The sequence below is a fragment of the Bombus vancouverensis genome, chromosome 5 (assembly GCF_051014615.1).
Source record: "Bombus vancouverensis nearcticus chromosome 5, iyBomVanc1_principal, whole genome shotgun sequence".
Lineage (NCBI taxonomy): Eukaryota > Metazoa > Arthropoda > Insecta > Hymenoptera > Apidae > Bombus > Bombus vancouverensis.
This window is the reverse complement of record NC_134915.1, coordinates 8,571,206-8,590,106: the sequence shown is the minus strand read 5'-3', so window position 1 is coordinate 8,590,106 and position 18,901 is coordinate 8,571,206. Positions and strand designations below refer to the sequence as shown.

Here is an 18,901-nt window from a genome sequence, read left to right as displayed (position 1 = left end):
TCGTAAATGGTTTCCTACATTTTTACTCCTGGATTCGATAAAATGGTAAAGTTATTGCTTTAGAGGTTGCTGGATGCGAAACTTCAAATTGTGTTTAGCGAATTGGCTTCCATGATATATCAATGATTAATCAACCGATCTCTTCAAAATTTTACAAAATAGATACAGTCAAACTTGAACTTTTGTGAGGAGCTGAAAGGATTAGTTCACTGGATGATACGAAAAAAGAACTTTAAGAAGAAAATTTATATTGTAGAAATGGCGATGAAAGTAGTAAAGATCAATTTGTACAACCTTTTTATATGTGCTTGCAACGAAAAAGTACGTTTAGTAGATCCATATCAATTCTATACATGCTGAAAATTTCATCGAAATCAATTGATGCAAAAACAAGCGCCAGACGTCGAAATATGTATGGATCATTTAAATTATTATTACATTTATTATTGTTTATTTGAGTTGTGGGTTGGGTTAGAGTAATATCCACTCTACTCTAGTATCTATTCAGTACTAGTGTAATCGGCGTCATTAAGTGGCCGGCAATGTTAACAAGAAATAATTTTTAATGAATTTATTGATATAGGAAATGTTGCATTATCTCTTTGTTCGTCATGTATATACTAATGTTATAATCAGAATTAGCAAATACATATGTATACATATTCTCCTAATGAACACACGTAATCTAATGATAACCATATACCATATATATTTCCACTATATTTTTACACGTAGAATGACCTGCTGTCGATTACTTAGTTCTGTCCTGGAATTAGCCATGTTCAAGTATACTTGACAAATTTCTAAACTCGATCTCGAAAACTAAGCCGAAAATGAAAAAATTCTATTCTATATCTTTCTCTTATTTTTACACAGGGAGTCACGCCGTTCCCGCACTTACATTTTATTCGGACTCTGTATATAAATAATAATAAATCGTAGTAGTCGAATTTATCATGCACTTACAAAATCGCATGAACTAAGAATTAAGTCACGTTTGCCTTACCGGCCGAATATTAATCTACTCCAACCTATAGTCCGCTGATTTATCTTGTTTTATTTATATTAAAGATGACTAGCGTCAATGAGTTAAGTGTAGGTTGAGCTATATCAAAATGTGACGACCTGTATGCCAGTATGAAGCGCAATCGAAATTAAATTTAATCGCAGATTTTTGTGAATATCTCGGAAATGAAGAACGAACGACAGTTGCATGTATGCGAGAAAGTTGTTCAGGATGTTGGTTTTGACAACATATTTCAAGCTCATTGAAATCGGTGAGGTGTGCCCCTTCTCATTTCCTCAAACAAAGAAATAAGTGGAAAAGTTTGCTCGTTCAAACAATGAACGTTGACCGTTGTATGTTTAGCATAGACTGCAACCAACCGTAGTTCAAGATACCTTTGGAATCGGTGCCAACTGGTCATCGTGGGTAAACATAATGAGATGTCAGCACCGGTGCTTCGTTGATAACGCGTCTTCTGAATGATGCCCCGTTTATTATTCGTTTTGATAGAGAAATATGTAGTAGGGGAGCATTGCCATTGACACAAGAGCGAGCCTCAGTTACCCCGCGTTTATTCGCGTAAACTAGAGCGCTCATAGCGCTCAGTGATTTTTTAGTTACTCGGCGGACGAGGGAGGTCACGAGCAAGGAAAGACTCGAGGATCGCGATCCATATAGGACTCGCGACCTGGAAGTCCTTCCTGAGTCCATGCGGAAGCACGTGGCCTAAGGTCAAGGTGAGACTAATAGAATTCTCGCGTGTTTTGGCTTTCTCTTGCATACTTTGTGCTCTCTGTTGTAAGTGCTAATGTTTCTATCAGGATCGCTTATGTTTCCACACTATTTTATTACACATTTAATCAATTGCTAAAATATCTTGCGAATTACATCGTACGTATATAAATGATCATGTGCTTCTATTGCAGTGCATACAAGCTTACTTAAACGCATCTCACGGTTTTTTTTATATACAATTTATAATATTATTTATACATTGTGTTTCATAAGAATATTGGATTTTTTGGGAAACAAAAATTCTATCGGTTATCATAGTAAGTAGATGATAGTATAGCGTCTACGTTCTTTATTCGATGTTCACGTAACTGTTTAAAAACAATGTAGCTTTGTCATTTTTACACATGACAGTCAAATATCTATCATTGTTGTACTATGGTGTGCAATATTGTTCATTGGATTTATTTGGTACGTACAGTAGCTTCTTCGTACAATGACAATTTTAATCTTCCATCTTTTCATTTTGCTCTATTTGTCAATTCTTCCTCGCTCTAAATATTTCATTTGGCGGAATTTTCATCCTATTCTTTCATAAATATGTTACGTTGATCAACATTACTTTAAATTGATCGTTTTACTCTATAGATTGGTATAGAACTATCTTAGGTTATTACATTATATCATCTATTATATCATTATAACTATTATATCTATTATATCATCATGGACGTTTTTTGTCGACATTTACTTCCATTCACAACTGTTTACCGGTTTCTCGTACACCTATAGTTCTATTACGCGCATGTTTCGCATATAAAAATGTTCGTGCTTTTGATTAATAGCCGATGCCGGAAGCTCGTAACGTTTCACAATACTTACTAATTACAGTACATAGTCATCGTCATGGAGCCTGTATGAATTTCAGTGAATTTTATTGTTTTTGAGAACATCATCGTAACATTTAGCTTTTCTCAGTTGTATTTTCATTTCTCTCTTTCAATTCTTGTCTATTTAGCAGTTTTATCGCGAACGACGAACGTCAACTAAGCCTTGATAATTTTTGCACAAGCTTTTAATTGAAATCTTTGTTTTTACGTTGAACGTTGCTGGTACTGCGACTTCTTCTCACTCGCGAATATATCATAAAGTCAGGTCCGCGATTCTTTGCGTGCTTCTTGTGGCACGACGAGGCGGAAGTAACAATCGGCTGGAACTCCGTATTAATGCAGTCTCCGAGCGTCACAACGAAATCTATACCCAGTTAAATTGCAATTGCGTAATCATCTCAGGTGCCCGTGGCGCACTCGACAATTACCAAGGAAATCGTTGGTAAATAAATCCATTACATCGTTTGACTTTTTGACATTTGCATACATGAGACATACATATTACCTTTTTTTTTTGCTGAAAAAGTAATATTATAGTGATTCTTCTAACGGTTAGACGATGTTATATACGAATTTCGCTTTATCGCTTTATGCAACGAGACATGCATTCGCAGTATCTGAACATTTAGCAAACAAATTATTTGACAATATGAATTTCAGTTTGCAAAGTTGTTATCTTCCTTACGAATCGCGGATCTTTCTAAGAATGATTTGCGAATGCTATTATTGGACATATTTAATCACATTGAGCATTACTCTATTTTACTGTAATTTCTCATTAGATATTAAGTCTGACTTGTGCGTGCTTTTAACGTGTACGCTATGCGCGTATGTAACTTGCAAAATTTTCAGATATTTTACCAACGAACTTTTCATACGTTGAATTCATAATGTAAAATCAAACATACATTACACATATGTGGCGGTGATTACGAAAGTGACCTAAGTCAGGAATTTTAAAAAACGAGTTTATCGCTTATTCTGCGTTGTATTTATTTACATTACAATAATCTGGAAGAATTTCTGCAAGGTAGTAGAAATTGAATTGGATTGAATTGGTTGTTGCGCCGTTGAGCTGAATTCAGTTCGTGCGTCAAACGCAAAACTTTAATAATTTCTTCTTCAAAACACTTTCGTAATCACAGGCACATATTTCTATGATTGATTTTATTTATTATCTTTCGTTAATCTTAATTTTCTAATTTCTTTCTAATCTCTTTCTAATGACAATCTCGCTGTATTTCGGAATTTTATTCACGGTCGATTAACAAGCATATCATAAAGCGATATCGCTCTTGTGTCGAAAGTGTCATTGATAAAACTGACTATACTTATTTATGAACTTGATTCATGAAATTGCCTATTACAGAAAGGATAGGAACCATTGGTTATTCCAGCTATAAGATACTTACGAGTTGAGAAACTTTTTTAAAAATGTGTAAACTTGAAATATTACGAGGCGTAAGAGAGCTAGGATGTCGAAGCTTTTAGAGTGTTGCTTACCTTCCATGCGTATCATTATTTTAGTTCCTCCGCTCGTCAATTCTGTGTTGTCGCAATTAGACGATTTATTGAATATGAGAAAATTCATCATGAGTGGGGAATACATCTAAACATATCTAAAGATTTTTCAAAGTAGATAATTTATTTATTTGAAACAGATTTGTTAACGCAGGAACATTCTGTTGTGACTTATATCCGAAAATTCGGACTAATCGTTACCAGAATGTAAGATTTGATGCAGCGAAATAGATAAAATCAACATTTGCACACATACATTCGTCGAAACAACGCTTTGAATCATTGCGGCCACATAATTTATTCTACATATATTTATATGATAATGAAGAAGGATTAATGAAATGGTAATAAATGGAGCGACCGCTGCTAATCGTTAAATGATTAAAACGGTTTATAACGGTAGATAACAGACTTATCGCTGCTAAAGGAATTGTATGGAAGAGAGAAGTGTTCTATAGAGAAGTTAATGCAATTATTATAATTGACCTTGTTAGCTTTTTATTTCTATACACATATACATGTGGTTTATAGGCTCTTCATATTTGAAATTACGTTTAAACATGATGAACATGTTTTTCGTATCTTTGTCGAGACATATGATTTTCTTCTACTCAGGTCATACGATATAATAAACAGCAACAATTTTTTACATAGATAAACAAAAATGATTTATATTAGTTGTTTGATAAGAAGAAGCAAAAATACATAAATTAATGCGATATTTGATGATTTATAGTAGTATGCCAAAGTATTAGTCTGTAATTTGCATCAGTAATAAAGATCTATCGTTATACCGTTATCAGAAAATTATTCGTTCTTTATTCTTCGTTTCTAATATCGATATTGGCACGATACTTTTGCAAGTTACTGTACAAAATGAAGAGCTTTTAACAGATTATGAGTGAAATACGATATGTATTTTATTCTTCGATCAGATTGTAATTAACAAAGTGTATGCTATATATCGTCATTACAATGTTGATAAGTAAATATTTTATAACAATTTTCTAAAATGTTCCAAAAAATTCGAAAAAATGAGATATGTGAATGTTACAGTGTAGTCGGAGGGATGAGCAAAGGTTGTGGAGTTTGTGGGATTTATCCCCGATGGCTACGAGATCGTGCTACCCCAAAAAATTTCATCGCCGTGTACGGGCTCCTCGGTACTGTACAGGCGATGGCCTTTATTTATATCGTCGTCACCCTCACAACCTTGGAAAAGAGATTTAAGATACCTAGTCGGACAACTGGTAAGAACCTTTTGACTTTATTAACCTGTCACCTTATTTCGTTTACCTGTATAATCTGAATTATAATTATCGCCTTTGGAGTAATATGATCGAACGTATCATATTAATTAATTCCAAGGTTTAAAATAAAAAGTAATATCTAAGATAGTTTATGACTATTCTCGTACTTCATCGAACCTTCTATTATCTCAAGGTATATGAGATATATTGTTGTTAAATAGATGTATGCAAGACGTTAAAATAATAAGTGTTAAATTCGTTAAAGATTTACAGTCGCAGCTGAAAGAAGTAAAAAATACTTAATCCATATAGAAGCTAAAATCAGGATAAAATATATTTTTCGATAACGCGTTAAATACAAGGAATGATGCAGATCTGAAAATACATTAAAGAAATCTAAGAAGAAATGTTATCGTTAACATAAAAGGGAACATAGAATATAAAACAACTTTTTTTATAAACTGTGTTTATATGTCTTCCTTTCATATGAATATTCACTTGTATAAATTATGAATTGATGTATAATGTAAAAATATTTAAATGTTCCTTCCCTTGTCTCATATTCTCTGACGAACGTACAGTTTTTACTTGTCATTGAAATTTTATTACAATTTTCTATTATAAACGAATGGACTAAATTTATTAAGCTTCCAAAAAAGATATGAAGTTATAACAGAAATATTGATCCTAGAACCTATGCTGAATTATATTGCACTTTACAAGACTTTTTCAAATTTTACATCCTTTCGTTTTTCAATATCCTATGTATCAAGGACAAAATTTCAACAAATTCTACGTAAATAATTAAATTTTCTCTGATTTTATGTTATCGTAAGGTGTATCACATAAAACCGACTCTTTCGTGCAACAATAATAAAATCTGTCCGAGATATAGGAAGCTGTGAACATTCGAGTATTTCGCGGTTCTTATTTTTACTGTGATTTCTCTCGTCACTGATACCGAGTAGCCAAGTGTTACGATTCTAGTCGTATTAAAGTACTTGGACTTGCATTTGCACACGTACACGCATTCGGCCCCGACGAAAGATAAATCGCGTGTCGGTGTGCGTTCGTCTAGTAAGTAGTGTCGCAATCATAGAAGTGAGAAATCTGTCGTTAGAATAACGAGTGCTGGATACTATAAAGACACACGAACATACTGTTATAGAATATGCTGTTTTCAAACAGCACTTTGAAAAGGACGATTAATTTTTAGGCCAAGATAGAACGCAGATGGATAAAAATTATCCTATACTATTTAAAAGTAATGTACGTATAATGCTCGAGCAAGCTGAGTTATAATTATTCGTAGTTGGATAATTCGAATACGTTATAAATTTCGAAAATCACTTTGTATTAGGTGAAATTTATTACTGATTTTTTATTGTTATTGTTGCTATTGCTTGATTTTATTGGACAAAGTTAGAAAGCGCATTAAATAGGTGCATAGAGAATTGCGAATTAGTAGACATTTGAAACCTGCTTCTGTGAAGCTTAGTATTAGTCAAAACCGTGTATGTGTAGATTTATTATATAGAACTGTTCCTGTCTAAACTTCGTCTAACGCTCATCGACTAATTACGCGTCGTCGTGCTCTGCCCCTACTACCGCTAATTTTCGTTAGGATTCTTAGGTCATTTTAATTATTATAAAACTCTCGACCAAGCAATATGTCTCCGAAGAAATATACAGCGGTGGCTTCGTGCGCAAACTTTTAACCCACAAAGACATTGTGATAATAAAACAATTCTGATACGAAATAATCATCGTCTTCCTTCGCTATTTTATCAATTTCGATTTTGTCCCACCGTTAAAGTTGCTCCGCGTTTAACACGCGAAATCAATCAATGACAACGCGTCAACAATTCCTTTTCAATTATTCTCTATATTCAATCATAATTTTCTACTAGATAATGATATCAACATCATCGAATATAATTTTTAATTAATTTCCTTGAATATAGATTATTGGATTAATAGCAATAGGTGTCTTATGCGTACGCATTATTTACGTGTCTTATATATATATTGATTAGATGTTACATATATTACATTTTTCATTTTATCAAGAATGATTTAACAAAAAAGCCCGATTCGCTTAAGAAAAGCCTTAGTAGTAATGAATATCGCGCAAACTTATTGCTGAGTCCACGTGTAATGATGTTAATCTAATTGACCTCGCTTTGATTTTTCAAATTAATCCTTTATTGTCATCTTCTTTTGTTCGAGTCTCACAATTGTATGATGCAAAAGAATCGAAGAACTCTCGTTTGTTTCGCTTGTCACCCTGGCTATTACCTGGCCCACCGATTGAAACATTATTTGCATCGTGGACACGCAATTGGATGAACATTAATTACGTGTTACAGCGGCTGCGTGAGAAATCGATACAACTCTTACGCACACGAACGTGTAGTATTCAGCCGGTGGACTTCGCGGTTTTACGAGGTCGGTGTTATTACGTTGATTCGATCGATCGATATCTGTACATATCCATTGGAGTTAACGATACAAACGATACGTTTTGTCGAATTCCGTGATTTTTTAGAAACGAAACAAATATTCCATACGACTAGGACGATGGATAATTAGATAAAATTCTATGTGAGGATCGTAGGAAATAAAGCTAATAAGTTCGTATTTACAGATTTTCCTGGTTTTAATACCATCAGTTATGTAAAAAAGAGTACTTGATGTAATATAAGTACATAACTTAATATAACACAGTCGAAAATGAGAATAATATGTCTAATTTAGGAAGATAATATATTGACAAACAGTTGATAAATTCACTCGGTTTCCTGGAAAAGTGAGAATATTTCTCTGTTTCATTTAATATTTTTGGAACGTTCTGGAGGATAGCAAGAATTTAATGCAAAAACGAAATAGAATAGTGTCTTCTTTATTTTAAAATTATTGTTTTATATTAAACATTCGAATAAAATTGTTTTATTATTGTAAAGTTGCTCTCTTATAAGAAAAGACTAAAAATGCGATTTATACATTTGTGTTCTTTCGTTAAAGTCTCCATATTATAATATTATCATTAATTTCAATAAATCAATGAAATGTATAAAATAAAGAAGAAGAAATATTAGTAGTCGTGGTTAGGATTTACAGAATCATACTAATGTCCAGCTTAAAAGAAAAATATTATTTCCATTGGCGTATGCGGTTAATCTTTATGATTTGATATTATGGTTCAAAAAACGCAGCTTTTTGATCAAAGTACAGTTATTTAACACTTGATAGACATGTAGAATATCAATTATTATCTTCGATTTGATTGTTTTCTATGGATAAGATGATATACAGATATATGAGAGATGTATGATTTTTTGACATCTTGCAAATATTCAGATTAATCATTCTCCACAGTCTACATAGATTGTATCTTAATGTTTTATGAATACATATTATGCTTAAACTGAAAGTAAACTCTATACAGTAATTTAATTAGTTACATTAATGCTTTTAATTTTTTAACTTTATTTTTTTGTTGCATCAACCCATTTCGGTGATTAGTAACTACATTAATTTACATAACTAAACATTATATTACGTTAATTTACATAGGCAAACATAGATATTACGTTAAATTAAACGAAGAATTCTGACATGTATCAAGAGACATGTATCAAGATACTTTGTTTTAAATATTTTGGAAAAATTTAGCATTTCGTAGTTGCAACGTCTATTATTTATACGACAAATCGTTTGAAATAATTTTCTCGTAATAATCATTTCTTTTAATAATCTCTCATAATAATCATTTGAGTACAATATTCATCTGATCCTTCAACGTATTGAGAAATTTGTTGAACTAATCATTTTTCGGAGATTTTAAGCAATTCTTCTCTAGAAATGCAGATTCCACAAAGAGCATTTATAATATCAACATCTTTAAGCGGTGGCTATATTTGCAAAAATATCTATAATGAACTCGGTCCGTTTAATTTAATTAATAGAAGATCGCGAAATTCAACAAACTGTTTCTTCTGTATAATGTACCGATATAAGATATAAATTAATTAAAATAATTAATTACAAAATCATTATAATTAATATCTTATAAATTATTTACAATAATATCGAAACTTTTCGAAACGTTTCCTTGTAACTTTGATCGGCTATATGCTAAACTAATCTTCATTTCGTCTTATCATAATTTGATACTTTTCTATTACAGAGAGTAGAATAATTCTAAAAGTCTTGTTTTAATATGATGTTGATTGAATTTACAATTTTGAGCTTCGTATACAATAATATACGATATACATAAACGTGTGTTTACACAATCACGTACGATAATTGTCATAAATAAAAATCAAGCATTGTTCCCATTGCATCTCTTCTTATACCACGAAATAAGAAATAGTCACGTCACATGAATTTATTTGAACCGAATTTATTTCAGGATTAATCCTTTCTGGCAATGAGATCTCTCAAATTTTATCTCTGATATTAACCTACTACGGAGGTTCTGGTCACCGTCCAAGATGGATCGCGGTTGGTGTCGGTCTTAGTGCCTTCTCGTGCCTAGTCCTCGCTCTTCCACACTTCTTGTACGGACCAGGACGAGATGCTTTGGCATTAACGAAGGAGTACCTTGACCAAACTCTGCTGAACGCAACCACAATACCCCAAGATCTAGCAATTTGTCCACGCGTCATCAAACCAGACCATTGCGACGAGGAAACGCTCTTGGACGTCAGCATTCTTCCACGACTCTTGGTCTTCCTCTCTCAGTTTATCCTTGGAATCGGTACCACTCTCTATTACGGTCTTGGTCAGACGTACCTGGATGACAATACCAAAAAGAAGAATACTCCGATGCTTCTAGGTAAATATTTATTCTATGTAAATATTTATTGATATAAGCGAACTATGGATATTTATGCAAACTCATATTTTTATGAATATAGCGAAAAAGGTGGAACAGAGATAAAATGAAAGATTATTTTATTCTATTGTATAAGACAACGAGTACCATATTTTGGATACTATATATGTATACTGTATATTATTTGCATTGTGTGCATTTATGCAGCTTAAAATTTCTGTTTTGTTATTTGGTAAGCTTTTTATTTTCAAATTTAATTTTTGATATTCAAATAGTAAATGTATGTATAATAGTAATATATATGAATTGTAAAAGATACCTTTGACATGCGTGTTTTAACAGGTAATTTGAATTTATAATCGGTTGATTTCATAGGAAGGTAGTAAGTACTGGTTCTAATCATCGATTTATCATTAATTTGTACACGCTGATCAGACTCAAATAGTGTATCTATACAAGGTATTATAATGTAATGTATTAAAGTTTTATAATTTAATGTACGTGTAAATGTAAATAGATCGCCAAATTCTACAGTTGTTCAGGGTTAAGATTATTGATTTAGATGCGTGGGGAGGAAGTTCCAAGATGTTAAGCTATAAATATTTTTTTTGCATCTAAATGCAACTACTAGCTAATCTTAAAACATTAAAAAAGAGAACTTTAATAATATCTATAAATAAAGCTTGAAGAAACTCTCTCCCCCTCTGTTGCTTTTAATAAATATTTATCAAATATTTCGTTTACCAAATAATCTTAGCAGCCGACACAGAATAGGTACAAACATAAATTCTTTATTTTACTGAGAATCAATCTTGCATGGTTGATAATTTTATTTACTCGATTTTGAGTCTTTTTAATTCTACTTTGAAACAAATTTTAGGAAGCTCAATTATTATATATTTTCATTTAATATTATAATTAATGCTATTCAAGTTACATACAATTCGTAAACTCTAAAAGGCTCGAACATATATGTTTCAATTTAATTAATAGGAATAATGAATAATTATTTTTTTTATTATTAATTGCCCAAATATCTGCGCCATGTACGATTTATAGAACACAAGAATATTAATTTTTATTTAATCTTCATCCAGGTTTCACCTTTGCTCTGAGAACTGTTGGGCCAGCAATAGGATTCCTACTGGGTTATGGTTGTCTCAGTTTGTACATAGATCCCAGTCTACATCCTGTGATTACAAAGAAGGATCCACGCTGGTTAGGTGCATGGTGGCTCGGTTGGATTATTCTAGGCGCCACTATGGGCATGTTCGCTATTCTAATAGCAATGTTTCCACGAAATCTACCGACAGAAACAAATACTGCAATCGACACTGCCAAGAAGGTGAAATATGATTAATACTATAGAATTTATCGTTCAATGCATAGTACGAATTTAATACAATATATAGTTTGCTTACCTTGCAATGTCTACATATGCAGCTTACGTATGCACAGAAACGTATCGATAATGTTGAAATCTTCCAAGTTGAATTGTGCAATATAAAATGATGTAATTATGTATTCGTGATACAGCTAAAGGAGCAAATTGTTGTTTGCATAATAGCTATTTTAGATAAAAATATGGACAATTTCAAAGTGACGTGTAAAATAATAATCGTAATGGTTGCAACGGTAAAGTTTTACTAAAGATTTCTGATTGCCCTTAATAATAGAATTTTACAACATCATATCTTCACTCATACGTCTAGTAGATAAGCGGAAATATCAACAGGAAAATTAACTAATTGAATTACTTGCTATATTTTCTGTATAGGTATACTTTGAAATATTTGATCACATTTTATATGTACGTCTTTCACATATGTTCACACGTCTTTCTTTTAGTCGAGAATTTAATGATACTTTATGCATTTTTTTCAGGATGGTAGTATTCCATTGAAATTGCACCTAACTGTGCAAGAGCAATACATGAAGCCGATGGAACCAACAAAGTCTTTAGAAAGTGAATATATTCCAACTATGCGTGAATTTCCGAAAGCGATGATGAGGTTGCTAACAAATTGGCTGCTAACTTTCAATAATCTAAGCGGAGTGTTTTACGTGTTAGGTGCTTCGGCATACATAACATTTTTGGCGAAATATCTTGAGGTTCAATACAGCACATCTGCTGCTGGTGGTACTGTGATTGCAGGTGTGTCACTTGAAAAAATTACGTCCTGAAAATAACTGTTGTTAGTTATTTAACTCTTTCAGGACTGAATCTTTCTTTGATTGCGTAGACGAGATTTTTTATTAATAATAAAAGCACGATTTTCCTGATGTCTTTGTAAAGAAGACACGACGTATTAAAATGTATCAAATGTATCAAATACTGTGCATTAGAATGTAAAAATCGGATTGTCGACAATGAATTTATTGTTTAACTCATTGGCATGCAGTCGTCTGCCAAAGTTTGAAACGTTGTGTAATTTAATTCTTGGTTGTTCAACAACTCGATATATAATATTTTGCAGGCTGTATTTCTTTCTAACTGTTGATTATTAAGGATAATAGATAGTGATTTTGTTTGAGAAAAAATAATATATAACAGAAACTTTTAATGTAGAAACGATTGGTATGCCAATTGATTAATTGATAATTTATTAATGTACAGTGTTGCGTATATGTAAACATCAGTCCTGTAAGGGTTAAAGTAATTGATTACCAAAGTATGTAATTCCTCAAAGCTATTAAACATAAGATTTTATATTTTAAGGTCCGATATCGCTTGTTGGTATGGTACTAGGATTTCTGCTTTCTGGATTAATCATTAGCAAATTTAAACCTGGTCCTAGACCATTGTTAGCATGGAATGTGTTTGTCGGTATTTGTTTCGTCGCTGGTCAGATACTCTTTATATTTCTTGGTTGTTCCGATACTGGCATTCAGGGTCTCAACTTAGAGACTATGCAGTGAGTACGTTTTCTTGCTTATAGAACATTGTTTACATTACTCTCAGATTATAAATAAAAGCTCCGTTATAAATAAAGGAAAGTGGAAAAGTACAATTTCATGAAGCCGTCACTAAGAATAAAGTAATGTGTAAAGGAAAGTAATATAAGAAAGAACCTATAGATTGATCTATAAGGAATTAAATTGTAAATTCATTTGTAAATTTTTGTGTTGAAAATGTGATAATTTTATTATTACTCCTGTATTTCTCAAAATCTTGTAATATAGTAGTGCTCTAATATGTAACAAGATAATTGTAATTAATTATGAATAGAGTCGCTTTATTATGTTAACATAAAAATGTATACTGATAGAAATAATTAGTATTTGAATTATTCTTAGTAAAGAGCATTACATACTCTAAAAATCATCGGTTAAAACATTTCTTTAGGTTTTATTATACTTCTCTGTTAACGTAAGTTATTATTCTTTTTTAATATGTAGAGCGCTGTTTATACAATTTAATGTGACTTTTACGTATTCTACATGAGTTACAGTGTCTTGAAGTTACATATATTAAAAACATTAAATGCTAGGTCCGAGGAATATATTTTAGGATCATGTGCGCATTCGTCGTGTACAAATTATTAGAAAGTATAAAAATTATAATTTTTCGGAACTTCTGGATAACTGTTTGCTGTATTATTTGATATACATGAAATTACATAGTGTAAATCGATATTGAAGCTAAAATTTGATAATTACATAGTTAATTTCTCTAGCTACTTTTATTGAAGAATGTAATTCCTATAAGTTTCTAATTTCTTCATTGCAATATAAATAATAGAACAGACGACTATATATGAAAACAAGTAAATTATTAACATATATTTATGATATTATAATTTTTTCTATAATACCATTTTCACAATATCTTCTCTACTTAATTATGCATTATTTGTACTTACTGTAATTGATTTGTACTTGATACTATGACATATCCTTTATGTATTTAAATATGATATTTAATACACGGTAAACTTTCATACTTATTATACGTATACTAACATTATAAATCAGTTATACATTGCTGTGAAATTGTTATCTAACACCTTTATATTACAATGTTGTATCGATACGAATAAAATTTAGTTAATTCATTTTTGTTACAGGATGAACCTAACATTTAGTTGCAACACCGACTGTAACTGCGATGGCGTTAAATATTCTCCAGTCTGTCATGTACCATCGAAGACGACCTTTTTCTCTGCTTGCCATGCTGGTTGTCGAACAATAATTAACGACAAGGAATTTGGAAACTGCAGTTGTCTTCCTTTACTGAGCACGCCAGATCTCGAAAGTCATTTCGGATACACTACCGATTATAATCCGAAGAATCAATCGATCTACGTGAACGATCCACATGCGATGAATTTTGACAAAGTCAGAGCTGGTCCATGCACGAATGACTGCAGCCGCCCTTATCTTTTGTTCACGGTGCTCACTTGTGTCATACAAACGTTAGCGTGTTCCGGAAAAATCGGCAACGTGCTGGTCAATTATCGCAGCGTCGAGAAGAAGGATAAAAGCTTCGCGCAGGGTATTACGCTGATGATCATTTCCTTGTTTGCGTTGATACCGGGCCCGATTATTTACGGAGCCATTATTGACTCGACTTGCTTGATTTGGGAGGAGTCCTGCGGAACCAAAGGAAACTGCTGGTTCCACCATGGAAGAAACTTCCGGTATTTAGTTAATATAACGTCAGCAGGTAAGTGTTTATTAGTAGTAATTCTACAGTGTATTATAAATTGTCTTGATTAAGTGGACAACAGAAGGATAATCCAATTTGTCGAATATTCAGTCGAAACGGAGACAAAAAGTATTATATTTAGAAGTTACATGCTTTTAGTAAGAAAAGATTTGACACATGTGGAAAGTGAAATGTAATAAATAGATTAGTATAGCGTAAAATAAGGTGGAAACGAAAACTAAGTTGCTTAAAAATAAAATTTTATCTTCGAGACAGTTGATTTCCAGAATGTGCAATATGTCAGAAGGCTACGTACGCACTTAACTCTAATATCGATAAACTAATAGAAACTAGTAGCTCATATCGATAACAAGTTTGTTATTAGTAATAGCATAGTAAGTGGTAAACTGCAACGTTAATCATGTTTGTAAATGTAAGCATATGCTTCTAAATATTTAGAAAGAAAGATGTATACTAAGGCCGACCAAATCATTAATTACACGTATAAATTTCAAAAACTGATTTTCTCGAAAATGAAGTCTTATTAGAAAAGTTTTATTTTCGCTCTTGATTTATGTCTTTTTTTTAAATTGTGCCTGTTTGAGAGTACTATGTTAGACTTTACGGTGCAGCTTATAGGAAAAGATATACTGTGTCAAATTTTTTCAACATCCCTCAACTCAAACGCGATTCAATTATTAAACCGGAATGCTAAATAAATATTTATGATATATGTATAAAATTAGAAAAAGGATAAAGCCTGATTAAAATTATATCAAACATACTGATGTGTACCATACGAAAATAATTGTAACGTACACGTCTCCCTGTTATGTATATTGGAATACAGGAGTTTCTATCATACTCAGGGAAGTATCATAAAACATTGATTACATTATTACCTATTACAAAATAATGTAAATACAATAGTAGATTCGAATGGTAGCAAATAAGCGATAAAGAAGTTTAAAATTTTTATCTTATCTCGTCTGGGTGGAACTTTAAAAATATACCGTTACGGTGTAAATTATACCACATGTAGTGACATAACGATTCGATGTTGATCCAATTGTAAACTTTCGATTGTTAATAATTGGGCAAGCCTGATATCACAAATTAAATAATTTTTTTAAATAGAACAAATTAAATATCATCAAATGTTATTAGAAATTAGCATAGTTTTTCATTCATACGTTTTATCTTATTCATGTCGAAGATGTGGTTAATCTTCGTTGTACATATTGGACTTTTAGCGATCTCGTCATGGAAGTACTTTGTTATTGTACGACAATGTGTTTTATTTTTTTAGGATTCTCCATAATAGGAGTGTTTTTCGATGCAGCGGTTTGTTATCTCGGGAAGAATTTGGATCTTTACGGCGCCCAAGAAAGCGACAGACACTGCGAATTTATTCGAGAAGACGAGGCGTCACAAACTGCCGACGGTGAGAAGAAGAAAGAAATGAACGGAAATGTAAACTAAAAGACGAGCAATAATCGTTTCTATCGATTACAAGTCAAAATGTTCCACGTAAAACACTAGGTTTTATTCGTTGTTATGTAAATTAAAAAAAATTCCATACTCAATATCGACGATTAGAATGATATTATTTTACATATCAAATTGCATAGGGGTATCTTTAATAAATTTCACGTCTCCTATCGAATAGTTAGTTAGAAAGATCGACTGTAAATTAAAGTAAAATTCAAAGCATTTAAATAATGTCGATGTTTTTATCTTTTTTAAATTACATTCCAGACTGTTAAAATATTTGCACGATTGTACAGCGTTATTCCTATCTATTTGTAAATAAAACATGAGTTTTTATTAAATTTCTGATCGTGTATGATCTTTCTTTTGATCGTTAAATGTTCTTGTGCAAGTAAATATTAAAAACTGATTTTCGAGGAAAATCAGGCTTTCTTCGTTAAATCTATGGCAAACAAAGTTATAATACTCGACGAGACAGAAACGTTTGATCGAACTGAACTCAAAACAACCAGGTATGTATATTTTGGCGTCAAATGCGTTGTTCCTTTGTAACAGTTAATCATATTCATTAAAAAGCGAATAAAAGTAAAGTAGTGCATAAAAGTAATGCTAACGTACAATGATGTATAACGAAATAATTAATAAAATATATTTTATCAAACTTTTATAAACTTATAATATATTTTCAATATATAAATTTTAACAGTAGGTTGTTTAAACTATATCAATCAATTAGCATTAATAATGTAATATTATGTGGCAAACGATTTAATTGTAAAACTATTATCATTTCCAGCACAATGTAATGGTTTCCAACTTATATATATTACTTATAACTTAGAAAAAGACATTTAGGCTCTATAAATATCCTATGATTTACATCTAATCCTTGTACAACGAAGCCCGGGCTAGTTTTACTTGGAAATATACATATCAATAGCTCACGAAAGTATTTAGATTCATAGACTCTGTTCCCGAATATGTCATGTGTGTTATGTAAAAGATTTTGTATGACATATGACATGATACAAGCAACATAATCACACTGGTAAAATTCGAAACAAATCGGAAAATGTATATAGAAGTTGCACGATATTTCTTGAAAACACACTTCACGAAGGTGACGAAATTATTTAAACAATCGATTTTCTATTATATTAATTAATTTAGAGCGAACACCTTTAGCATTAATTATATGTTTATAGCAATTATTCACGCTATATATTAAATATTTTTTATTACTACAACGATAATCGTGTTTCACAATAACGCTAATGGAAAAAGTTTTGTACAACACACGAAATATATTCACAAAAATTTTCTATAATACGTGTCGTGAACCGTTGTACATGAACGACTGTATTTTTTCATCCCTTAATATGCAATTTTCATCGACTTAACCAGTCAAAACTGCGCGATTTTTTTAACGAAATTCATTCTTGCTTATATAGATAGTAACATATTGTTTTATAATTCTAACGTCATATCTTACGTTCTTAATACAATAAAATGCAAAATAAAAAACAGAAAGTGAAGAAAAAGCGGCGCTTTTATGAATAAGAAAATGATTTGTCAAAAATCGTGTATTGGCTGAGCTCATGTCTCACGCGAGCATAAGCGTCAATTTAATTGTCACATAGAGGTAGAAAAGGGGTAATCTCCGCTGAGCAACGATTGAATAAGAAAGTATGTTATATATTCACAAAAATGTACTAAATATCTTTAAGCAACAATTTTAATAAACCATGCAGATCACTGGTAACGCAGCTGAGTTCGTCACCGGCGAACAGGGTAAGAAATGTTTACTTGATCGAGCGTATTTGAAATTTCGTTATACGATAAGCGAAGATCGTCCCCTTGGAGCAGTCCGATGGTTCGTAATGGTTTCGTTAAATCGCCCGCAAATAGGCCGTAATGCTCAGAGGGAAGAAAGGGGTTTCGACTGGCTGTATGAAACAGGAAAAAAAAAACGGAAAGTATACTTAAATCGGGCGATCGACGGTTTCAGCTGATTCGCCGCTCAACGACAGAGGAAGGAAAGCGTTTGGGAAGGGGGTAAGGTCTGAAGGCTTGTTTTCAGACTTCCATCCTAAATTCTCGGGGGTCGAGGCTCGTGCAGAGACCTCCGCTAGTCAAAGGATTACAAACCCGCGAGCCCGAAAGTAAAAAGGGAGTTTCTGTTTGAGAGCCTTTTAATTTTTAAGCCCAGACAGACAGAGGCAGAAGGCCCAGCCGCGTAATGAATTCCGCGACGTCTTCGTGACGTCAGGTCGTCTCTATCGATCGCATCCTTAGACACGCTCCTGGAGGATGCGCTTTGGCATTACCGGAGGATTAAGTGCCCTGCCTTACTCCACCGTAAATAAAGAAAAATCACGACTACGATGGTCGCTCGTCGCTCGACCACCCGCTCCCCTCGGGATCCGCTTGCTTCTCGACCTTGTCTCTGATTCGGTGTTTCTTGTAGGAGAATTTCTTGCTCGCCGAGTACCACGAACCGTGGCGATTGTCGGCTATATC

General features: G+C 32.4%; 1 protein-coding gene across 2 annotated transcripts; it reads left to right on the top strand.

Moving 5' to 3' along the window:
* Positions 1-1,541: 1,541 nt before the first annotated feature.
* Oatp33Ea (Organic anion transporting polypeptide 33Ea) lies at positions 1,542-16,722 on the top strand. 2 transcript variants are annotated; one of them, XM_033341169.2, is made up of 8 exons: positions 1,542-1,743; positions 5,211-5,399; positions 9,817-10,242; positions 11,340-11,587; positions 12,127-12,397; positions 12,962-13,157; positions 14,310-14,908; positions 16,200-16,722. In XM_033341169.2, exons 2-8 carry the CDS (start codon positions 5,219-5,221, stop codon positions 16,370-16,372), a joined length of 2,094 nt encoding a protein of 697 aa, XP_033197060.2. In that variant the 5' UTR covers positions 1,542-1,743; positions 5,211-5,218; the 3' UTR covers positions 16,373-16,722. The 2 variants fall into 2 exon arrangements, with proteins under 2 accessions (XP_033197060.2, XP_033197054.2); XM_033341163.2 differs by having other exon boundaries at positions 1,543-1,743; positions 5,206-5,399.
* Positions 16,723-18,901: the final 2,179 nt, after the last annotated feature.

What these genes read in the sequence shown, in the direction of transcription:
- Oatp33Ea (XM_033341169.2), top strand. Translation starts at nt 5,219, where the DNA reads ATGAGCAAAGGTTGTGGAGTTTGTGGGATTTATCCCCGATGGCTACGA. An exon ending in CTCAACTTAGAGACTATGCA is followed by an intron (nt 13,158 to 14,309) that starts GTGAGTACGTTT and finishes TTTTTGTTACAG; the next exon opens with GATGAACCTAACATTTAGTT. An exon ending in AGTTAATATAACGTCAGCAG is followed by an intron (nt 14,909 to 16,199) that starts GTAAGTGTTTAT and finishes TTATTTTTTTAG; the next exon opens with GATTCTCCATAATAGGAGTG.